The sequence below is a fragment of the Symsagittifera roscoffensis genome, chromosome 1, assembly GCF_963678635.1.
Source record: "Symsagittifera roscoffensis chromosome 1, txSymRosc1.1, whole genome shotgun sequence".
Lineage (NCBI taxonomy): Eukaryota > Metazoa > Xenacoelomorpha > Acoela > Convolutidae > Symsagittifera > Symsagittifera roscoffensis.
Genome location: NC_087062.1, coordinates 90453378 through 90479282, shown reverse-complemented (window position 1 = coordinate 90479282; position 25905 = coordinate 90453378). Strand labels below are relative to the sequence as shown.

Below are 25905 nucleotides of genomic sequence, written 5' to 3'. Positions count from 1 at the left end.
AAAAAATGGATTTTTTGAGCTACTAATAAAACCATAGGATTGCTTTTCAACTTATTTCAGTTGAGTGCAATCTATCACATATTTGATTTGATGTCGTTGAATTCTATGAAATAGCAAATAATCAAGTTTAAGTTTTTCGGATTCGAGTGGCTATGACTAGCAGGTTCATAGCATTTTCATGGCAAAATGATTTTTTTTTTACAAAAATTTGCTTTGACAAATCTATTCAAATTTGGTAATGCCATGGTCAACAGCTGTCTCCCAAATCGTAGACTTATCATTACAAGAAAATCAAAGAGGGCTGCCTTAAATTGGTAGATACAAAAAACAAGTACAAAAAAAATCAAAGATAGCCGGCTTAGCGTGCAAGTAGCACAGAATGTTCGGACCAGTCTTGAAAAATTACAACATTATTATTATTCAAACTAGTGTCGTTATTTTTCGGCGTGGTCTGAAAAAAAATCTCGGCGAAAAAGATGAGCTTAGGCATTTTCGCCAGTCATTGTAAAATATCCCAATTGAAACAATTTTTGAAGACAAAAACAAGAAAAACAAAAAATCATAAAATTTTTCGTTTTAATTTTTCAAAGTTTTTTTCCTCAAAATTTTTAAGTTTCTGATTCTAAGATTGTTGTGATTCTTACCATTTGTTTTATTTCACTAATTACTTTAAAGTATCTTAACTGGTTAATCTTGATTTGACCTTGCTATCTTCATTCTCTCCGACGGAGAGAATGACCGTTCACTATTTTAATGTTTTAACTTAGAGATTAATTCACTTTTTAAACATATCTTATTTGTAACTAAATAGAATTAACCGTAACAAAGGAACATTTTATCATGGCGCAGTCAAACAGCAACGAATCAAACGTGAGAGGTATACCTTCATTTTGGCAAAACCACACAGTGGACCCACCAATTCCTTGGGAAGAGTGGAGCGATCTATTCCAGCTAGCAATAATCGCGAAAGAGAATATCGACATCGAAAATCTTTTGAATCCAACGGAACGATATCACCCACCTCCCCCAACATTGGAAAATCGGCCGGAAAACGAATCCGACGCTCAAAAAACATCACGCATCGAGAGGAATATTCAAGAACAAAAGATATTCGATGATAAAGAAATGGCCTCAATAAAGTCAGAAACCAAGAAATTCAACGGCATGAGACTGGAAGAGGCGGACAAAAAATTAAGATCCATACTTTATCTAGCCCTCGGAAACGAAGGAAAGAAAATATTCGGCCAAAAGTTCACGAGAGTCAAAGTTCTACAAATTTCTTTCAAAGAATTTTGGGAAAATTTGTCCACAGCTTTTGTGAGAAAAACAAACATAACCTTCGAAAGACACAAACTCCTAAACAGAAAACAGAGGGACAGAGAATCATTAGAACAATTCTGGGGGGCACTGGCAGAAATGGCAAAACGATGTAACATTCCCACAGGAGAAGATGAATGGATTAGAGATATTTTTATTAATAACATGAAGAATTCAGATATCCAACGGAAACTCCTCACGGAAACCTTACCACCACTAGAAGCCTTAAACGTAGCCCTGATTGACGAAAAAGGAATTACAAACCACATCAAGATGACGAATACTTTTAAATCCAGCGGATATTCTTCCAACAAATCTTTTAATCATTTTAATGTAAAAAGAGAACCCTCCCTAAACATTGAAAAAAATAACACATGTATGAAATGCGGCGGAAATTTTACAAAAGGACATCTAGCGGTTTGCCCTGCTAAAGATACAACATGTACGACTTGTAAATATCGAGGACATTTTACTAGACTCTGTAAATCACGCGGTAAAAATGTAAATATTGTGGATAGTCAAATTGTAAATAATACAGATCATCATTATCCTTCGGAACAACCAGATGTACATATTGACCACGCTAATAGAGAATGCTGTGGAGTAATCAACGCATGGTCAGAGTCTGGACATAGCGATAACGATGATTACTCTGTATTAAACGTAACAACTATCTACGACGATCAAGGAAAGGAACTGAAGAAACTACTAAATATCGGCTTAGGAAATGAAAACCAAGTAATTCTCAATATACAGGTGGATCCTGTAAGCTTCCTTAAACAGAATGTGTTACACGAGTTGAAACTACGAGACCCCTACGTGAAAATATATCCAGTGGATAAGGCTACCAAGGAACTCTATTGTGGATTTACGAACAATGCAATAAATATCACTGGAAAAGTAATTGTCCCAATTTTCTCAAATGGATGGTCCCACAAGGAATGTCACTTCTTCCTAACTCAAGGTCATGAAAGAAATATCTTGGGAAATGACAATTTACCAAAAGTCGGAATCGAAGTTTCACAAAAACAATACGCAACATTCACCAACAAGAGAACCTGTAAGTCTATCAATTCAGTTACCTCACTTGACATAGATAATGAAGTAGAAATGATTGGAAAAACCTTCAAACAACTATTCCTTCGGATTGGAAAAATAAAAAATCAAACAAAAATTACACACTTTCATGAACCATTAAAGCCAATTCAATTAAAAGGCAGGAGGGTCCCTTTACACTTACTGGATTCAGTAAAAACAGAATTATACAGGCTTAAATCCGAAGGACACATCAAAAAATTAGAAAATTGTGACGAGGACAGATTTATTAGTCCGATAGTTATTACTTGTAAAAAAGACAAATCGATAAAGCTAGCCCTAGATTCAAAATTTATCAACAAACAAATCTACAAGAACAAATATCAGATGCCTAATATACACGAATTAGTTGATAACGTAGCGGCTCAAATTTCAAACAATTCCGTCGGAGAAGTATGGTTTACAAACCTAGACCTAAAGAACGCATATAGTCAACTTGCGCTGGACAATTTTACTAGCAGCCAATGCAATTTTAGTCTAGTCGGCGGAGATATAACAGGCACTTATCAATTTTTAACGGGTTTTTACGGACTCGGCGATATGCCAAACGAGTTTCAGAGAGTCATGGACTCAACTTTGGGAAACATTACTTTTACAAATTGTTACCTCGACGACATATTAGTCGCTTCCAAAGGAAGTTTGAACGATCACAAGAAAATCGTTTATAAAATTTTATCAACGTTAGACACTTACAATTTCACAGTTAAATGGTCGAAGTGCAAATTCTTCCAAAAAGAAATCGAATGGCTCGGTTTTAAAATATCGAAATCCGGAATCGCCCCACTATTCGATAAAACCAAAGCAATTAAAGATATTCCAATCCCGAAGAATCTAAAAGAACTAAGATCATTCTTTGGGTCAACTAATCAGTACATTAAATTTGTACCAAATTTAGCATCCCTCGGAAGCCCGCTTAGACCTCTTTTAAACAAGAAGTCAATTTTCCTTTGGAATGAAGATCACTCAAAAGCTTTTGTAAAGATTAAATCAGAAATAGTAAATCTTACTGAAAACACTCATTTCGACGTAAAAAAGCCCACGAGAGTAAAAACAGATGCTTCACATAATGGGTTGGGTGCATCCCTTGAACAACTTCATGAGAAGGTTTGGAAAACAGTGTCATTTGCTTCAAGATTTTTAAATCCCCATGAATCCAAATATTCAACAAACGAATTAGAGCTATTAGGAGTCGTATGGGCGGTCGAACATTACAAAAATTATCTCTACGGCTCTGAATTTGAAATTATCACCGACCACAAAGCTCTCCTTTCCGCTTTGTCACCAAATCACGGAAACAAAACATACCAAAGCCGATTGACAAGATGGGTAGATCGTCTCCTACCATTCAATTTTACTATCAAACATTTAGCGGGAAAAGATATGGGTTTTACAGACTTAATTTCAAGAACTCCTTCGGGTAAAGCAATTCCCTCATCACATTACGACGAAGAATTTGTAGTTGCTACTACCAAAAAAATATATAATGCAATCAATCCTTTGGATAATGAAAATCCATTACGTAATTCAATTAATTCGATTTCGGAAAATTCCCATTACACGAAATTACGAAATCACGTAATAATTACAGCATTGAATTTCGTCAACTCTTCCATTTCAATCTGCAATCAAAAACACTATAGAACAGAACTTTGTAACTCTAAATGTATTCCTTCGGATTTCTCAAACACTGATTTTACTAAAATTTCTCTATCAAATTCAGCCTTTATCTATTTTTTAATTCTTAACAGTAGCTTAATTAGTAATCCTTCGGATCTCAAACTTATAAATAGTGTAAATATGTCAAATAACCAAATTGTAGTGAATCCTTCCACTTCCGGGATACAGGTCTCTATCGATTTTCAAATTTCCTCAGAGCACAAGAAGTTAGTAACTAAATTCCGAGAAAACCTCAAGTTACCTGAAAGACCTTTGGATTTAAATACATTATTCAATGCAAAATTGGTCGCTTTATTAACGGAAGATGATGAATTGTTAAACCCAATTGTGAAAGCTTTACAGAAAAAAGTAGATAACATCAACTCAAATTCCCGTTACTTACACCAATTTTCGAAAGACCTTCATGAATCCGACGGACTATTATATATGGATGGAAAATTGGTTATTCCGTTTACACTTAGAAACGCCGTTTTAAAAACCTTACATGAATCTCACCCTGGCCAATTCGGCATGAAATACTTGGCACAATACATTTGGTGGCCACACATATATCGACAAATTTACTTCCACGGGATTAATTGCACACAATGCACTCAAACCGGTAAGAATATAAAAAGCATCATACCAACTACACAAATTAGCGAACTTCCGACCTTATTCGAACCTAATGAGGAAATAAATCTTGACTTTTCCGGCCCACTAGATAACAACTGGGGAAACAATAAATACATCTTATTGTGTATAGACCGTTTTTCAAAATTCCCTTCAGCAAAAATTACATCTTCAACGTCATCAAACACAGTAATCGAATTTCTTCAAGATTATTTCTTCAAGATTATTCCAAAATCTATTCGGGTCGACCACGCATCCTGCTTTACTAGTCAGGATTTTAAATTATTTTGCAATTCTCTTAATATCAAACTAATATTTTGTACAGTTGGAGACCATCGTTCTAACGGTCTTGTAGAAAAACTTGTTCATACTGTAAAAATAAAATTATTAGCAATGTCATTGGATCAACAAAAACCTACATTACAAACCGCCATTTCGAAAATCATTTGGAATCTACGATCTTCCTTCCAATCTAAAATTAAATGCTCACCGTTCGAAATACACTTTAATAGAAAACCGAACACGATCTGGAAGCAATTGGCATCTAATAATTTATCCGGTGGATTTTTAGACAAAGGGAAGTCGATCGTAAGCAGAGAAAGGGCCCTCGACTGGAACGCTGACGATCGGATAGAGGACGGATACAAAGACTCCCTCATACCGAAAAAGAACCAGTCACCATTGGAGAAAGGCTACGATTCAGACCTTCCTACTACTTCAAAACCTCCATCATCCCGAGTGCCCTTAAACAGTCAGTTTAAAGGTAAATTACTACGGAAAACTAACGGAAGTATAAACGGAAACCCCTTCTATAAACAACTAGGCCAGAAAATAATAAACTGAAGTAATTGCTGGTGCTCTAGACGTTTTTTTTTTATCGCCTTGCTATTTTTTCATTTGACATGTGGGCCTTGAACATGTGACTACAAATATATCTTAAAGAATTCGCATTAGCTCATTTGTATTTGACGTTTGTATGTTAAGGCGTGGTCTCTTTTGTTGCAATGGGCGCTGCCCTTTTGCTCTCAGGCACAAGAATGAAAAAAAAATTCCTCGTCGTCCCAGGGTACAGTATGCGCCCTTGTCTCTGCTTTTTATCACGGTATTTTCCCAAGTAAATCGTTTTTATTGGTTTCTGATATTTCTATTACGTTTCTCCGCTTCATTTTCTCCAGTGATTTCAACCTCGTAGGTTGGTTCAGTTGGTCCTAGCACTTGGAGGTTTCGTTCTTAGCAAAATTCTTACTTCCATCCCATCTTTGGCAATCACAGCCATTACCATCATTGCCGCCCACTTTGACCATTCTAGTGGCGGTTTCACTGATGCCCTCTGCTGAAACGGTGGAATACTCAGCGGGTTTTTATACCCTGATGGCTGCGCCATGTCATATCGTAATGTATGATCTGTTTTCGAATCCGAACGGATTGGCTAGTGATGACTAAGTAAGTCTTTTTAAGAAAAGTAGCTGAACATAATTTTGAATTTAACACCAACTGAACGGTATTGCTCAGCCGTATGATTTTTGTTAATCGTGAAGGCCATCCATCTGGTCTTTGACTAACTATGTATAAATTATATATAAATATAAATACTTAATAATGGTTCGTGCCAATCCGGCCGGATAACAAGTTCGGTCAACGTTCTCACAAGAATTGACAATTTTTGTTTTATTGTCTGGCCTGAATGTTCGACCGTGAATTTGGTTCGTCTGTGCGCAATTTTTTATCAATCTCTTCACAGGGACTCAATTGACAAGATCACTGCATATCGCTGCTTGTTTTCGACATCTATATTTGTCGTTTTTGATGTTTGATTTCGATACATTAGGAGTGGATAATGATTACCTTTGGCAACAGTTGTGTCATTATTGAAAACTCTTCTTTGGGATCGGTCGTTACAGTAAATGAGTCGATCATTTGCCTTCTCTGAAACTACTTAATAAGCTCTTCACAGCAATTGTTTCGACATTTCCAGGATGGAGATGGAAGTTTGGCCTGTGTTTTTTTTTCACCTTAAATTAGGTGAAAAAATAAACTACAAAAGTGCACATCATAATGAAGCTTGTTTATTACAAAATTCAAGCTCGATGGAAAAATTCCAGAAGAATAATTTTTTTGTAAGGTAGATCTCAAGAACCCTCTTCTAAGAGTTTCGATTAGACGCCAGAAGCCAATCGAAGCCCCTGTCATTTTAATTTTAGAAAAAATTGACCTAATTTTTTTGAAAGCTGTTTAAGGTGTTAAATGCAACCTTTTGTTCCGATCACGTCTCGAATTTGAGTTAATCTGTCAAAATTTTAGATTCCCGATTCCATGTATTATAACAACCCGGATAAATATGACCTAAACCTGAATGCAGTTTAACCGAAGAAAACGAGTGCTTTTACAAGCCAAGTAAGCTAGCATTTCGTGTACAGAAGTACGGCCAAAAACTATTTCTAGTGCCTTTTAATATAAAACAAACACAATTTTCAAGGTGAATGAATAAATCATGATTAGAATTGCCGCTTACCAAGTCACGACTGGTGGTGAGATGGCTGCTACTGAACAGGACATGGTGACAGTCTCGCCCCTGTGGCAACTGAGCTCTTTAGGGGGCAGGGAAAGGAACACAGGAGCTGCATCTAGCGTTTCTAAAACGAGTTAGTTTAACCATACAGCTGGACACTATTTAAAGTTCACCACTAAAATAGTTTATGACAAAAAACATGAGATATTGTAGAGAGTTGCAAATTGTTTGGGTAACTTCCCAAATGGCATAAATCACAAATGGCATTAAAAAAACTTTTCCCAGATGGCATAAGTTCTAAGTTTTCATTGTAAGTTAAACGATGGAATCCCTCATAAGCGAAGGACCGAGTGCGCGAAAATAAAAACCAGCCAATCAGATTTCAATAATTTAAAATTTGGAAAGAAAGAAAACATTTCCAGGGACTGAATATTGAAATTGGCCGAAAATAAAAACGGCAGAAATATGCATAATTTTCAAATTGTCACTGACCGCCGCCGAATTGAAACAAATTTCATATTTCAAGGGTTTTGTTATGAAAGAAGCAAAATAAAGCTGCATTTAATTCATTTTAAGCAATGGCAATTGCTTCTTATTAAAAGTTGACTTTCGGCTAATTTTGTTTTCGGTCTTTCGCTCACAAGTTTTTTCACTCATTCGGTCCTTCGCGCATGAAAATAGGGGGGCGTTCAACAGTGCCGAAGTACAACAGTGCCGAAAAAGACGGGAAAATTTCAAAATGATTTAAACGCTTTTTCTAAAGAGCGGGAAATTACTGACGCTAATTATCAAAGAAAATCACTCCAATTTCGGCGCCAAAATGTCTGCAACTGCGAATTAAACAATTATTTTGGCTCCAAAACGTCTAAATTGTAAACTTTCTCTCTGAAAATTTTTAAGTGTCACTTAAGATTGTAAACAATCGCCGTTTTATTTTTGATTGCCACACCTACTATGTTGAAATTTTCGGCACTGTTGAACAAAGTTTTCTTTTTCGGCACTGTTGAACTATATTTTTTTCATCACTGTTGTACTTCGGCACTGTTGTACTGGCCCGAGAATAGCCTCCAAGTCAAACTTTTTCGGGGGTTGAGAAATTAGACAATAAGCAAATTAGACGGATGTACTTAAAAGGAATATAGACGATTTTGCAAAACTGCAATTGAGAGAAAATAGACGAAAGTGAGTGAGATTAAATTTGTTTGCATACAAATTGCGCGAGAAAAATATAATTGTTCGTAGACAACAGTTAAATTGCGGTAGCCAAAAATTTTACAAGTCAATCAAGCATAATTTATTCAATTGAAAACTCTGTAGTAATTATTCGGGTTTGATATTTTTTTGTTCATTTAAACTAATTGTTTCGATAGGTATTGACCTTTTATGTTCTTTTTGTATTTGTGAAATTTGACTCTTAAGATAAAGATTTGTTGTCCCTTTCCTTTTCATAGATTTTTCGTCTAAAATGACGATCTGTAAAAATAAAATTCCGTCTAATTTCGTTTTCGTAGCATCCGTCTAATTTGCCTATCGTCTAATTTCCTAGGCCCCAACGTTTTCTATCAGTTTTAATTATTTATTTTGCCAGGAACCAAACCATGTGAACAACATATGGAATTAATTGCTTCCAAACAAATGTTAAGCGACAAATTTGGCGGAAAATTTGGGAGGTATTCTCATGCGCGAAGAACCGAAAGAGCGAAAAAACTCGTGAGCGGAAGATCGAACTCAATTTTAGCCGAAAGTCAATTTCTTTTTAAAAGAAGCAATTGCCATTCAATTTAAATGAAATAAATGAAGCAATATTTTGCTTCTTTCATTACGAAACACTTGAAATATAAAATTTGTCCCAATTTTGCGGCGGTCAATGACAATTTGAAAATTTTGCATATTTCTGCCGTTTTTATATTCGGCCAATATCAATACTCATCCCTGGAAATGTTTACTTTCTTTCCAATTTTTAGATTACTGAAATCTGATTGGCTGATTTTTATTTTTGCGCATTCGTTCCTTCGCGTATGAGGGATTCCACCAAAAATTTGACCTCAAGAAGCTAATCAATAACCGAGAGCTTATGCTTTTCGCTTTTGATAAAACAACTCTGCAATTTTATCAAGATAAAAAGTCAATCAACATTTTAATTGACAACTTGACAAATTTTCTCAAATTGTTCATCAAAAATTTGTTCTCGATTTTTTTAAATGCAACTGTTGCATGAAACTTATGCCAATTGGGAAATTTTTCATTTTTTTGCCATTTGAGACGTAATCATTGTTTGGACATAAAAATTTAATTCAAAAAAGCAAGCTTTCCTTTTTGATAGCTTCAAACAACCTTAACGGGTCGAGGTCCTGTTTTTGTGGTTCAGAACTCATCATCTGGTCGCTGGAGGGTGATCAACGAGAAAGAAACCTCCAGACTTCACACATAGACCCCCTCGAAAACTTCACCATAACAACTGTTACTGCATGATTGAAAATAAATGATGGAAATTATCTCGAAGTAATCGAATCGGACCTTTATTAATAATTAATATTTTGGATTAAGAAAAAAATCAAAATTCAGCACGGTTTTTTGTAGCTACCAAAAATCTCATAAAAACAATCACAATAAAATATTTTTAATCTTCGACTCACACTGCAAACTTAAAGCAAAAAACTGATAAAAACAATCACAATAAAATATTTTTAATCTTCGACTCACACTGCAAACTTAAAGCAAAAAACTGATAAAACACCTGATAAAAGAAATCTCTAATCCAATATTTTCTCACCTATCGGACAGAAGAGCATCTCATTTCCGCCGTTTCGAAGTTCCTCGAGATAGGTCAGTCGACCATACACGTGTCCACTCTCCGTCCAATTGTCCTAAAGTTACCCAATATACTTTGATTGATTTACAAAACTAATAGAGAATGGAAAAATGAAGAAATAAAGTAAAAATATTTGTGATCAGAACGAGAACTGGATTGAGCATCATTCCCTGGAAATTGAAAATGTTAACCAACCTAGCAACCTTGTCTGGTACTATAGTGTGCGGCACATATTCTTAGCTGGAAAAAGTTCCTGAAAAAAATTCTGAGCAGCCCTGAACGTTTCTACCCCCCTTTAAAGTCTATGGAATAGTGTTTGACTCAGAATCATGATTTTTTTTTCTAAAAATTGACTTTTTCTAATTTTTGATTTTTCAAGTATTCTTTCGTCTTCGTTTCTAATACATACAGAACATTTCAAGATTGAGCGGCTCTTTTTTTTTCATTTCATCCACCTCACACGAGCAGCAACTTTACGCTGCAACGAGCGGTTTTATACGGTTAATTATGCTTGTCATAGAATTATCAGTCCGCATTTGAGTTTTCACACAGAGGCGAAGCGAAGCTTCGCATAACTTAAGACACAACGCAAGCGCAGCATTGCAAGCTATGAAATAGAATATGAGATCGAAATAACCAAATCGAAAAAAAAAACAATTGGGAAAAAGTCAAAACATTTTCAGAAAAGCAGTCGATAACACAACCACCAGTATTAAATAAACTTAGAAAAATTATCAAGTGGCAGGTAAGCCGACCACAAGTGAGTAAACGCTTCCTGATCAGTAACAAAAAAAGCCATAGGATATTGATGTCATTAAAAAATTTTGAGCTATTAAGCTTTAATACTTTGAAATCTTGTAACAGACTACCTGAATCAAGAAATCATTATCTGCCGTTGAAGCAACTCAAAAAAATGTTGCTGAGCCGATTGAAAAAACCAGCCGAAACAATTCTGGCCGAATAAAGTTTTTTAGCGAAAAAAGGAAAACCAACGAAAATATGCAACGAAGGGGTAATAATTTAACAAATTACAGTAGTAAACCAAAAAACTAGCGTCTACAATAAAAATTAAGTGAATATGGGAGCTAAGCCGACAAAACAAAAACAGACAAAGGAAAATCCGATAAATAAAATTTTCCCGGAAAAAAATTCAAATTCTTTCATACTAAAAAAACAAGGTCCAGCCCAGACCTTATGGTACAAAAGCATCCACGTAATATGTGGACCAGGTCTCGAAGTTGCTAAGGTTCACTAATAAAGCAACTTAACCGTTGAAAGAACAGGTGTTTACCGGGAAAAAAATCTAGTTCTCAATTACAAAACACTTGCACTCGCAGTGTACTTGCACTTGCAGCAAAAGTAAGAAAGGGATAGCCGGTTACTATGAAAATAGCAACGAATGTTCCGACCATAGTCTTTAAAAAACTACAAAATCAAGCTTTTTTCTCAAATTAGTTTTTCTGCGTGGAGTGATAAAAAGACTGATGTAAATTTATATTTAGGGCATATTTGACTTTCATAGTAATACAGGCAAATTAAACAAATACTGTTGTATGCCTGTAAATTAAACAAAGCTGTTGTATGCTGATCACTCGCTTTGTTTGCTCGAAATTAGATGAAAATCAAAAATTTCCAACAGGTTTTTCTCGACACTAAAAAAAATTGGGAATTTTTTTGGGTAGTTTGAATCACGAAAAAAGTACTTTTTTATGATATAGCTTTCAACTCAGTCCGATGATTATCTGTGGTACCTGATTTTGTGGAAAACAAAAAGAAAAAAACTAAACCACACCCGAATACAAAGCTTCTCACCGTTTTCAATGGTTGGAACAATTCCTTCCGATTTCAAAATGGGGTATGAAAATAATTTGAGAAAACCAGTCGAACATGGGAACTACCAGTATAAATTAAGATTTTTGTATTTAGCGAGCGGCCACTAAGTCGACAACAAAAAGGTTGACATCCATTGTGCAGAAAACTAAAACAATGTGCCCAGAAATTGTTGTCATAAAAAAATTGTTGTCAATTAGGTTTTAAAAATTGAAATCTTGCAACACAAATTTCCTGATTTGTATGAAAAAAAAATTATTTGTTGCCCCTAAAGCGACACAAAATAATTTCAACAAGCCGATAAAGCATCAGCCGAAACCAATTAATCTTACAGTGAAAACCACAATGAAAAAACAGAAACCGAAAATTGCCCTGGAAAACAATTTTTCCTGGAAAATAAGTTTCAATTATAAAAAAAATCAAGGTCCGGCAGGGACTTGAACCTAAGACTTTATGGCCAAATGCAACCGCGTTAGCTCAAACTAAGTGTTAAGAAGTCTTGAAGATACTAAGGGTCACTTAAAAAGCAATTTCACAATTGTGTACAGATTTTTTGCGGGAAAGTCTAATCCTGATTACGAGATACTTGCTCTCACAAGTGTATTCATGATAATTACTTGTTACTTTTCGTTATATTGAAGGCTCTTTTGAATTTTTCTCCCACCAATTGAATTTCAGTTTTGAAAAACTAACTTTACGTTGTCGCAATGTAATAATATTTTGGACGGAGAACCGTTTAGTTATTGTGAACAGGTTTTTTCGAGTTTTCTATTCAAGTTTTTTTTAAAGAGTTTTTTTATTCAAAATCGTCTTTTAACTGTAGTCTGCATGAACAATTCAGGAAAACAAAAAAAAAGATTCTGTTCATTCAACTTCAATTTATTGGCATATCGCGACTAAAAAGTGGCGTCGTTCTGTGAGTCTAGCTACTTGGACGACAGGGAGTGTGGGATCGGTTCTCAGAGTGGGCTACTGTTGGTTGAGGGCTTGTGTTGATCTGGTGTCCACACTAAGCTCTATGTCAGTATGGTTGTGTAGTACAAGCGATATGACCGGGTTGAATGATGAGAGGCGAACCGACCCAGGGTGAAAACACAGCAGGCAAAAGTCTCCGCAAGGAGCGGTAGTTGGACAGCACTAGTGAGCGAGCACCTCTCAACAGCCACTCTGCGAACTGAGACGCAGTCCCAAATGTTCCCAAAAAAATACTAATTTTTCCTAATTGGCTTCCAAAAGCGATCACGGATTTAATCTTTACTGTTAACCAGTTAATAGTTCTATATTTTTTATTGACACCGATTTCGGCTGAAATTAAAGCGAACTGCATGGCTTCTACGGGAAAATATCTTACCACGCTTCGCCACTCCCTCAGTTTTTCTTTCATAAATTTCACTCCGACATTCTTGTTCGGATTAGCTAACTCCGCCTTCTCGCCACTTGAAATCTTCAGTTTGTTCATCCATCGATGATGGAGACACTCTTCGATTGAAGTGCGCTGCGAGGAGTCCGGCTGAATAGCGAGCTGAATGAAGTTGTGCAACTCAGCGGATTTGAGACCAGAACTCGAACTTTGGTTTGAAAGTCTGGAATCCGGCAGGAATGTCTTACCGCTAATCCTAAAACAGAGAGTCATGCAGATTTTTGTGAAAAAACGGGATGACAGCGACTTTTTTGTTGTGCAAACACGTGCAAACATGCAAAATGCCCGCATGTATGCAAAAATAAGCGAAAAAAACTGAAGGTGAAAATTGCAGAGAGTCTTTGATATTGACTATTAAATTGTCACATAGGATATCTTTTAAGTCTGGGTCTTCGAGTCTTTTCAGAAAAAAATGATTGCAACACGAGAGTCAACAGAGGAATGAAAAAAAAACATTTCCGTGAGATATTTCTAAAAGTTACTTAAATGGTGACGATTAATGATACTTCTGCTTTTTACCAGCCATTATCCCCCCTCAGTAAAATATAGACCCAATTACCAAAATTACTGTTGGGCAACAAATTTCGTGTGACTAGGCTGAGAGTGGGATCAATTTTTCCTATAAACAGAGTTGGCGGTTAAAAAGCATTAAATTGGCAGATCGTGTTAGCGAAATGTTTACTTACATGAACTCTGTCAGAGCTCCAACTGACCAAACATCCGAGGACCGCCCGACAGGTTTTTCCCGGAACACTTCCGGCGCGTAGAACTCGGAAAACTTTTTGGGAAAGCTGGCGACGGAATCGGGATCAATTCTGCGGGAGAAAGGAAACCCGAAAAGATGAATAGAGTACTGCTTCTGTTTGTCCAGTGCCAGAAAAATGGGCTGAAACATTTAATCATATTTTAAATAATTACTTTTTCTGATATAGTTTTTCAATGACTGACGGCTAGGTTTTCAAATAAAAAAGGTTTGATTTTGTGACTAGAACTCAAAAATTATCCACAAGTATTATTTCGGCTCATTTCTCACAAATTAAGTACAAAAATTATAAATTTTTGGAAGTTTTTCCAAGTTTTCGTTCGAAATTTATGCAAATTGATTTCAACCACCTTACATGCAAAGATAGATACAAGATCGATCGCTCGTGTAGAAACTGGAGACACTGCAATATCTGGAGTATTATTCTTCCGATTGCAGCCTCAGTTCGATCTCTCATCCACCCACAGGGGTCCATAAAGTCAGTCAAGTCCAAGCTGAAATTGAATATCTAGATATAGATATAACGCGGTCCATCACAAAATGTTCCGACATTTTTGCAGACCAGTTTTTGTTTGTCTCACCAAAAAAATTCAATAGTCAGAACCAACCGATTCCTTCATAAAATAAAATAACATTTTGATTTCAATTTTAAAGATTTTTGTTGCGGCCAATTGAATATTTTTTGTTGGAAAAAAAGAGCAAACAGCTTTTTTCAATCTTTTTTTCAATTTATTCCCCCAACATACTAACGTGAACTACAAAGAGGGATATATTTAGCGTCTGTTTCGATAATACGACTATATGGTTTTCATCGATTCAATTCGGAACGCATTAAACCGCTTCTTACGCGTGTAATGAGAATGCAATAAATCGCGCGCTGATTGTCACAAATTGACCAAATTAGCAATTTTTAAGAACCAGTTTCTTTACAAAAAAGTATTTGAAGAGATTAAATTTTGAGCTCCGGATAACAAAAATTTTCAGATGAACTTTCAGACTTCTTGTAGATGAAGGCGAAATTCTGAATGTTCCGGCTGCTGTCTATCGTCAATCACAACTTTTTTTGACTTACACTATCTTACAAAACGAAAAAAAAAATGAAACAATTTTGAGCATTAAAAAAAATTCTCAATTTTTTACCTCACAAGCTATAAAAAGTACCAAATTATATTTTTCGCGTGTGGTTACGCAATTATAAAACCACAATGCTTGCCTCTATTTGAAAGGATTCAACTTGCCGCGTACGCTTTATAACAACAAAGTTCGGTTAAAACAAACTGTTAAAAAGCGAAAATTGACTGAAGAAAAAAAAAATCCGCACTGTTTCCAAAGTCGGAACAAAAATATATGGCCATAAAGCTCTTTGATTTTTAAGAACAATTTATGATTGACTTTTTTTGTTAAAGTTTATTCATTTTGAGAAAACCGGATCAAAAGGTTAAATTTTTATTCCACTTGAAAATCTGAAAAAAAATCCTCTTTCGACGTTTACACTTTTGCTGTTCGATAGGGAGTTTTGCCTTCTTTTTGATTAAAAAAATGAACTGAACCTAAAAATGAACCAAAAGTCAAACGCGAAAAATAATTTTGAGCGTGGACTTTCATCGACTCCTAATGAAAAGTTGCGAAAATTGAAACTCATTTTTCTGTCCTATTTTTTCTATTTTGGGCCGGCAGGAATTCAGAACATATGGCAATCGATATATGGCAATCGATTCAATTCCTTAGCTCTAATCACCGGCTGTAATCAATTGTTTTTCGCTGTTATGCCTTTCGGTAAAAATATACAGCGATTTGGTGTTTACTGATTTCAAAACTTTGTTTCACTTTTAACATAAGTAAACTTGGGCAAGGGTTGAGACAGAATTATTGCCAGTTTAAAACACTCAATACTTAAAAAAATTTGCCCAGGTAACAATCAATTTTGTTAAATTACACTTACAATTGCAGCTTATAAGTTTGCACTGTTGAATTTGTGTCTGAACTAATAAGCTGAAGGAAGTTTTCAGGTTTTCTTTTTTGCAGCGCAAGCACCAGTTTTGTCATGAACAGAGGATTTGATGAATCTTGAATCAACTTTACGGTTGCGACGTCTTTTATCGTCACTTTTTGAGCTTGGCAAGAACCAAATCTAAAAAAAACAATACAACAAACATCAACTCAGTAAAAAAAAGTGGACCATACAAATGCAAAATCTAAAAGGTAGTTCCAACTCACTTTCCAATGAGTTCTACAAGCGGTCTTTCCGTTTCGCTCGGTTTTACTTGCATCAGTTTTGAAGTTTCTTCAGCTTCGTAGCTTTTTGTCGAATGGTTCCTTTTTCGGCTCTCTTCCCCGTCGGCTATCTGAATAACTTCAAAATCATTTGATTCATTCACGCCTATTCGATTCTCGGCCATGACTCGGACCAAAGAAGCTTCCGACACAATTCCTTTCAGGTTCGCTTCCAGCTTGTTCGTTTTGAGTAGAGTTCGCCAGGTGTTGACGCTGCTGCTAGTTTTCCCTTGGATTAGGTAATTAATAACTGGCTTTCCTCCATCGTCTGCCGGGACCTCCCAGGATAATTGTAATGAAGGGTCAGTTTCCAGCTTCACTTTCCTCACTTTAGACGGAAGCGCTAAAATAAGTCTTAAAAAATTAGGATCTCTTTAACTATGTACCCAATTTTGCAAAAGGGGATTCTTTAAGAGATTCGTTACGAGCTGGTGCGTACGCCCCTTAAATCCGCTGGTGCGTACGCTTTCAGTTCAATTTTACAAACTTTTAAATAAATTTTCAGCCGACGAAATTAAAATAAGTTAGTGAACTTGCAATTTTCTAATCGTAGACAAACTTTTATTCCCTTTAAACATGTAAGTAAAACTAAGTACAATTTTTTGTTCTCTTCAAAATGTAAAATTGAGTGTAAATTATCTAATTCGCTTACAACATACTTTTTGACCAATTACAGTAATTCTTGTCATTTTTTTTTCTTAGCAAAGACCATACAGACCTTCGATATCAACTTTGAATTCCTTCCTATCTTCGCCGAACTCATTCCAGGAGTGCAGGATATACACTCCTCTCTTGTTCCGAACCATCTTTCTTAATCGTAACTCCGCTTTGTTTGACTGCCCCTCGGCTCCATGTATTTCCGATGTTTCATTTTCTCCGACTGCTCGGAACTCCCAGGTCCAAAAAGGAGTAGGTTTACCGATGATGGGAATCGAAAGACTCAGTTCTTCACCTTGACGCAAAGTGATGGTCGGAGCATTCTGGTATTTCCTCGGAGGATCAATTTTCGGTGAAGCTGAAAAATGTACTTTAATTTTTGAAAAACATATAATGGTAAATAATAATACCACGAGCGAAAATAGGATTTTTTGAGGGAGAATTTTCAAAGTCTTTGCGAAAGTTTTGACAACATTGTTCGGCCGCTCACATTGGTTATAACCTAATTCACGAATACACTAAAAATCCTTATCGGAAAAGTTGCATGTTGAGCCCAAAACGAAATTATTGGTTTAAAAAAGTTTAGTTACAAAACGTTCTTGATACTCAATGTTCTAGTCTGAACTTAAATCCACGACCACGAACCGCGCGGTAAAACTGAACAAATTCAAACAACACTGGTAAATTCAGACTAAGTCGAACATTTTCTGGTAAAGTCAAACAAAATCGAAAATGGTCATCGTTCGAATCAGTTAGTCATAACGTTTCTGGTGTGCGCACAGTCGAAGACAGGCATCTTTGTCGCGCAAACTTGTGATATACTAATTGTGGGTCGCGCAAAGCCTTTTTGCTCGCGCAAAGTCGGAACCTATGTTTTTTGAGTTTCACAATCTCGCGCAACATTTTGTTACACGCGCAAAAACGCGAAGAAATTTTTTTGCATGCGCAAAGTCGCAACGTCTTCTTTGGGTCGAGCAAAATCGTGACATATCTTTTTTATGTCCCGCAAAGTCGCGCAAAAATCCAGCGATCGCGCAAAGTCGCGACATACCCATTTTGAGTCGCAATCAAGATATACGTTTTGGGTCTTAATGGTAGCAAGAAAAGTCCGCGACCTCTTCCCAGGCCGTTAATCTAAGAAAAAGTCTCAATTCCGATTTGATAACGTTTACTAAATGCAAGCGTAAATGTATATGGGTTGATGATTGAATTTCAATCAGTAAAAATGATAATCTAGCGAGAAAGCAATTTTTCTTGACAACGGTTATGAAGCTTTGACATTGCAGTTGAAAGCACGACTGAAGAACTGTACCTGCGACACTAAGAGTTTTTTCACTAGTTTGTAACTTGACCTCCTCCGACCCCTGGTCTGTATTGGCTCTGCACTGGAACCTCAAATCATCTTCCCAGTCCTTCACGTCATTTATTGTCAGTCGGAACACGGTAGACGAGGTGGACGACAAGGAGGCGGCGAATGACTCTTGTATGAAGCGAGAACCGAGAACCTTGCGACCGTTCTTGAACCTACAAACAGCTGTTTTAGCATCAAATTGGTTTTAATGAATTCGAAATAAACATAATTTGACTCAATTGTGCCAAAATGGTTTTAGTCAGTTGAGGATTTAGGAGCAGGGGAGGGGGGGGGGGGGGTCATGCGGACGCCCCCTTCAAGAAATCGACCCCCTGTCGACCAAAAGGGTCCCCTTTGTACTATTTTGAGATTTCCACTTTTGGACGACTGACCTTCAAATTTTTCTAAAGCCAATATATACTAACTTTGAGGGGGAGCGCGCGCCGAAAAAACGCAATTTCTTGGTCAACATTTTCCAAAAAAATGCCCAAAAACGCCTTTTTAGGCCTGTTTTTTGAAAAAGTTGCCTGCGGCGCAAAAAGATTGGTAAATATAGGTAGGGTCTTTAGAGTGATTTGGGACAGCTCTGAAAATCAATTTGGTCGACCTACAAAAAAAATAGGTCGAGAAAAATTTCCAAATTTTTTTTCAGAATCCGCCCCCCTCGAGAAACTCTTAGATCCGCGCCTGGTTTTAGTAATGGAAGTTTCCAAAGTTCCGTGATTTACAAAACATTTAAAGCTGGAAAAGGGACAAAAAAGTTGAAGAGTTTTTGTTCTACACTTACCATGTAACTATTTCAACTCCTTTCATCTGACATTCGAAAACTGCAGTTCCTCCCTTCTCTACAGTCACGTCCTCTAGATCTTTTTCGACAATGGGATCCCCTCCAAGCTCAAAGTCGGATTCATCAGTTTCAGATACCGACTTATCATCGCCTTTGAGTTCCTCTATAGGATCCAGAAATTCTTCGACCTCGATTTCACATTCAAGTTTCGGGCATAAATCATCTCTGATCATCAACTCGGATCCATCTTGGTCACCTTCGCTGCCATCGCTTTCTTCATCCAGAGTGCTTAGACTCTCTGTAGACACTTTCGGACCACCAAAACTGAGAACCTTTGAGATAATTGAATCTCTGTAGTTTTTCTGTAAATTTTGATCCAGAAAACCACCAGAGTGGGATAAAGGCAGTTTGTTCGAGTTTGAATCACGTTCTGAGCTGGATTCAGTTGAGCTGGTTTCGCAGTTTTCGGAATCTGACATGTTTTCGTAAACTGTTCTGTCAGAGTTTCCATCACTGGTTTTCCCTTCTTCGTCGATTATTTCATTGATCATTGGAACTAATAAATTTTCTCTTTCAATTTCAGGCTTACATGGGTTCGAATTATCCACACTTTTTTGATCATGAAAATCATTGCTTGCTATAGATGGGATTTTGTCGTCTTCAAGCATTGGTCTCAAATTTTTCACTGTTTCCGTTTCAAAATACTTCAAACAATTATTTTGAGAGAAACTAATTTCTTCTTCGTCTGTCGTTATTTCTTCTTCGAGTATTTTCTCTTCAATCAAATTTTCAAACGAGGAACTGTCAATCAGCGCTGTTGTTTTGCTCTCCTCACTTTCTTCTGATGACTGAGAGCTGATTTTTGATTGGTCAAAAAAAGTTGGGTAATTTTTGCATGTCCAATCAAATTTCTCATTTTTATGCTTGAAGGATATCGATTGACCAAACGGTACATTGGTATGAACTGGCACATTCTGAGGTGTACAAAATTGACCTGTGCAAAGAATTTTTTTTTATAAACAACAAAAATGATTTTTTTTTCTGAAAAAATCAAGTTGGATTCAAATTCTTACCACATGTTAAACTGAAATGTTCGTTTTCAGTAATGTAAACGTCCACAAATATATTTTTGACTTCGGCAGAACTTAAAATGAAGTCAGGGTTTTCTTTAAAAACACTTTTCGTTCTCCTCGTTACACGCTGGTTATTTTGGTAGACTTTCCAATGCAGATCTGCTCGATAAATTTGACTGGTTGAGATTATATTTACAGTCTCCGCTAAAAAAAAGAAAGAAAAATTTAGTTGTAAAAAACTTTTTTGTTCAACTGGTCAATTTAGAAATTACAAACCTTCAGCTGATAAGGGTCTCAGAAATATTTCCTTGAAGCGCCGTCGAGACACATTGCTTTTTTCTGTCAAATAAGTTTTGCTGATTAAAAAAATCACTCAAATTGTGATTACTTTTATTTTTATTTTAATGCAAATTTCTTACCAGACCCTGCAATGTTTTGTTCGACAGTGCTACACTCGCGAAACCACTTTTTACGAGCAACATTTCTGGCAACACTTTGTTTTTTGAACCGCATAATTTGATCACGTGTAAGAGATATACTCAGCGATCCAAGCTGATTGGTCAACACAATTCTCATGTCGCCTTCGGCAATTTCGTCCAAAACATCGTTTAGTGCAACTGAACACAATTTCTCGGGAGCTGAAAACTCCCAATCAAATCCGCTTGTTGGTAATTCGTTTACAAAGCACGACACTTCGGGTCCCGGCGAGCTTCGCAGAGGGATTTCAACCAATAGGAGCTCGGTATTGGGGATCAGTTCCAGGTAAGGTTTTCCTACCAATTGAGGTCTTTCGACGTAGCGGTGCAAAACGGCAGGCAAGCCATCTTCGACTGGAGAAATACCGACAAGTACGAAGTCGATGCGGGAAAATTTGGATTTTGACGAGCTCATCGAGGAAGTTAGAATGCAGCTATAAACGCAAAAAAAATTGCGTCACTTTAATTTTTGATACAGCTTTTTATTAAAAATCAAACCAAGGTTTTTTATAGTGATTGAAACAACAATCTGCTCATTTTAATCCGGCATTGCATCATCTCGCAATAAATTACAAGTTGTAACAAAACCCAATTCGCAAAAATATTTAAAAAATGGCACCTCAAAAATTGTGAAAGTTGAGCATACAGTGGCGGCGGGTATACTGCGAATTGGATTAGGTTCTATATTTTATTACGTTATCAGACGGATCAAAAATAGTTTAAATTTTTTTTTTCTAATTCTTGGTAGTACAAGTCAATTGGTAGTGCAGAGAATAAATATTTTAGTTGAATTGAGATCCCAATTTAAGGAATTCGTATAATTTGTTAAATGCAAAAAAAAACTTTTTTGTTGCATTAAACGTAAGTTCTGCCCCTTTTTATAGAATTTTTTTTGAAAATCTAAAAGTTTTCAGGCATTTGCAGAACTAATTTTCAATAAAAAGAAGGGTACGGGCTCTTTTCATTAAAAATTATTTCTGCGCATGCCTGAAAACTCTTCGATATAAACAAAAATTTTCTATAAAAATAGGCAGACCTTACGTTTCATTGCAATAAGAAATTATTTTTTCACATTTAACAAATTTATTGAATTGAGATCTAATTTCAAGTAAAATTTTATTCTCCGCCTATTCGCTCTACATTAGTGCAACTTGACTTATGTTATCATATATTGAAAAAGAACAAATTTAAAAGTTTTTTGTTCTGTCGGATATGTACAGTGCTGATTTAAATTAACCGGACAAAACGCGTTAAACTTGAAACTTCAAACGCATTTTTCTCAAATTGGGTTGAGTTTAGGTGAAAGCTCATGGAGACAAAACTTGCTTAAAATTTTAGCAGAATTAATATGGTGTAATTTGTTTTGCGAAATTCCGTCCCAAAATTTTACCCCAAAAATGGGTCTTTTTGGCGTTTCTTAGTTAATCAAAAATTACGCCGAAAATACCTTGTCGATCACAGACATAGTTATATGAAAGTGAGCCCCTTACGTAGCCCAACAAACTTTATGAAGGATATTTTCTCCAAAATATTGTATAAATTAATTTATTTTTGTTTGATAGACAAAAAAGGTCGTTTTTACTATATAAAATACCAAATTTTTATTTAAAAACATTTTTTAAACAATTTGCAAATTTTTTTTGGAGAAAAAACCCTTCATAAAGTTTGTTGAGCTTCGTAAGGGGCTCACTTTTATATCATTATGTCTGTGATCGACTAGGTATTTTCGGCGTAATTTTTGATTAACTAAGAAACGCCAAAAAGACCCATTTTTGGGGTAAAATTTTGAGACGAATTTCGCAAAACAAATTACACCATATTAATTCTGCTAAAATTTTAAGCAAGTTTTGTCTTCATAAGTTTTCACCTAAATTCAACCCAATTTGAGAAAAATGCGTTTGAAGTTTCAAGTTTACCGCGTTTTGTCCGGTTAATTTAAATCAGCACTGTATTAAATCTTAGAACGTAAAACACAACTCGCAAAAAAGACACCTGGCATTGATTGACAATTCGCTGTATACTCAATGCCGCGGTATAATCAACTTTCACGCCTTTTGAGGTGCCGTTTTCCTTCAATTTTTGCAAACTGTGTGTTGCTACAACTTGGAATTTACTGCGAGATGATGCAGTGCCGGATTTAAAAAAGTAGATTGTGGTACACTTCAATATGGTAGGTTTTTGTGCGTTATTATCCCAAATTAGCAGTTTTAAAACCTCCAAAACTTTGCAAGAATGATTGAAAAATAAGTTTTTTTTTTTTCATTTTTTGGTCTGTGGGCATTGTTATGCATGAAATTTGTTAACTTTTCCGGCGCCACCGTATTGCAAAAGCGAGAAAAATCAGGACAAGATAAAATAATTGTTTATGTTTAACCGTTGATTTAGTTCTGTAAGGGCGGGGAAATTCGTTACTAGGTACTATGGATGATTGGTGGAACAGTTAACAAGATTTCTAGTTTTCAGAAGATATAGAAATCTGGTCACAGTAGCTCGTTGATGTGTTCAAATTTGTTTGGAGAAACAAAATTCATAATGAACTTTTTTCCCACTTTTTTGAAACTTGGAACTACAAAATTATCGAGTATCATTTTCGAAGGCTTTCACATTTTGAAAAACGACTTTTAACGAGTTTGCAGTATGACATCTAATGTTTTTAGGTTCTGATCAGCTCTAATTTTGCTTTGAATTAGATCTGATAGATCTGGATCAGCTATGATTTTTTTAAATCAGATCTGCGGCACGTCTGTCTTAAGACATGCGCAAGCTTAAAATATACATGCTCCAAATCTGCAGCAACAAAAAGAAACTCAAGATTTTATGGTCACTGTAAAATTTAGAACTTTTCTTTGTTGGCGCAGATCTGAAGCATGTATATTTTAAGCATGCGCCTGTCTTGAGACAGACGTACCCTAGATCTGACAATTTTTTTATTCATAGATCTGGATCAGCTATGGTTTATGTTTAATCAGATATGTTGCAAAAATTATCAAATATGCGGCACGTCTGTCCTAAGACATGCGCATGCTTAACATATGCATGCTTCAGATCTGGGGCAACAGAGAAAAATTCAAGATTTTACAGTGACCAGACCTGATTGAACTTTAAAACTCAAAACGGGGTAAGAGACTAGATAAATTTCATATTTGAGCCGTATCATCCTTTTGAACTTAAAGACAAAAATTGAGCCAAAAAAATTGAAAAATGAGACTTTTCACTTTTAGTTGAAATAACAAATCATAGAAAAGGGATTAGTTCTTGCCTGTATTCGATGAAATCTTTCTGAAAGCACTTTTGGTTCAGCACAATTTCTCCATCCACCAACCAGAAAGGCTCCACTGGCTCTTCAAAGTCGCCTAGGTCAACTTGAAAGGTCATCTCGGACGCCCTCACGTCTTCGCTACTGATTTCACTTGAAACTAAAATCTGCGAAACAAACTCTTCTTCGGGGGTGTAAAAATCAGAATGAAAGTTAAGAAGCAGTAAGTCGTTGAGCCATTCGTTGCTTTCGAGGAACCGTTTTTCTTGGTTTTCATCTTGGTTGCATTGCTTTTCCAGGAACTCGGAGATGTTGGTTGACTGCTGGCAATGTCCGTCTACTGAAGACACAATACACGTGAGGATCTGGGTTCCCTCTTTGATCACGCTTAAGTCGGATATCTGGAGCTGAAAACAGTCGTTGGAGTCGTTTTCCACCATCCTACTGTGTTCTGATTGGCGAACGACTCTCCCGTCCAACAGCCACGTGACGTCGACTGAGGTCTCGTAGATAGAGAATTTCTCGATTGAAGATTCACAGACAAGACCCCTGCCTAGCCTTAGAAGCTTAAACAAACCAATCAAGAGTGAAGCAAATAAATTTTACCTGCGCAGTTTTGAGTTGGATTCCAAAAAACTAAATCAAATCCACTTGAAAGATCTTTCTTATCAAGGTTTTTTTACTTAAAATTATGCGAACAAAAACGAACAGTTTTCAGCTCTTTTCCAACCCCCACATTTGAATTTAAGTTTTGAAAAACTATTTTTACGTTGTCACAATGTAATGAAGTTTTGCATGGTGAACAGATTTGTTCTTCAAACCTTTCATCTTAGCATCACGCGTTTAGCCATAATCACTCGTAAAACAACTAAAAAAATTGAAAGTTGCCCAGATTTCATATTGAGTAATAAATTTAAGTGGGGATAATAAGGAGTAATAAATGGAAAAAAGAGGGAAAAATACTTTTCTCCAATCATCTTCTACCACCAAAATCTTATGCTCTATGTATGCAATTACCTTGTCAATTCAATAGATCTCAGTTAAAATTAAAAGTCTTTCCCATTATCCCCCCCCCCCCCCCCAATGAATTATAGACCCCCAAAATACATAATTCATTGTTTGGGTGTACTTGCGAAAAGAAGACGAAACAAAAACGGAAAATTTAGGACTGAGTCCCAGTTCTCAGAGTGGCTGTTGAGAGGTGCTCGCTCACTAGTGCTGTCCAACTACCGCTCCGTGCGGAGACTTTTGCCTGCTGTGTTTCCACCCTGGGCCGGTTCGCCTCTCATCATACAACCTGGTTATGTCGCTTTCACTACACAACCATATTGACATAGAGCTTAGTGTGGACACCAGATCAACACAAGCCACCAACCAACAGTTGCCCACTCTGAGAACCGATCCCACACTCCCTGTCGTCCAAGTAGCTAGACTTACAGAACTACGCCACTAGTTCCGACAACCATCATCGATCAATGAAAAAGTTGACTATAGAACTATCTTTTTTTTTACTTTTCCTGAATTCTGTTGACTTTTTGAAGAAGAAATCATGATAAAAGTTCATAAGAGAGTTTTAAAGCCGACAAGGTGAAAGGAAAGATATGATTATTATCTTATTAAAATAACACCAGCAAAATTTTACTTGCAAAATTTTGTTTCGCAATTTCCGGTTTTCTTAAGAATTGGTATAAGTACGAAGCAGGCTATTTCACATATTTGGTTTTCACACTTCATTTTAATTAATCCCTCGTGACTCTTTTTCGTTCTCCCCACCTGCAAATTTTTATAACCAACTTTTTTGTTCACATTTCCGATTTATCACCAAGTACGCTAGGCCCTGCCAAGCGTACTTGGTCATCATACTGAACCTTGTAAAGCCCCCCGCTACTCTATAAAATTAATGCCTATGGTAGCTGGCGGGAGGAGGAAAAAGAGCTTCCCTCGTAAACCCATAAAAATGATACTTATACGAAATGGGTAAGAAAAAAGCTTCAAA

At 36.2% G+C, this 25905-nt stretch overlaps 1 protein-coding gene across 1 annotated transcript in view; it reads right to left on the bottom strand.

Annotated features, from left to right (window-relative positions):
* The window catches only part of LOC134851991 (myosin light chain kinase, smooth muscle-like), a 31101-nt gene that overhangs the window by 4139 nt on the left and 1057 nt on the right, over positions 1-25905 (bottom strand). Inside the window, exons 2-15 of the mRNA XM_063868268.1 lie at positions 23913-24475; positions 20597-21087; positions 20454-20516; positions 20178-20381; positions 19105-20098; positions 18279-18490; positions 17028-17324; positions 16253-16652; positions 15978-16166; positions 14391-14529; positions 13959-14158; positions 13204-13468; positions 9984-10077; positions 7214-7334 (exon numbers count right to left, since the gene is read on the bottom strand). Of these exons, the coding sequence (XP_063724338.1) occupies positions 7214-7334; positions 9984-10077; positions 13204-13468; positions 13959-14158; positions 14391-14529; positions 15978-16166; positions 16253-16652; positions 17028-17324; positions 18279-18490; positions 19105-20098; positions 20178-20381; positions 20454-20516; positions 20597-21087; positions 23913-24475 (4232 nt within the window). The remainder of the gene's footprint in view (positions 1-7213; positions 7335-9983; positions 10078-13203; positions 13469-13958; positions 14159-14390; positions 14530-15977; positions 16167-16252; positions 16653-17027; positions 17325-18278; positions 18491-19104; positions 20099-20177; positions 20382-20453; positions 20517-20596; positions 21088-23912; positions 24476-25905) is intronic.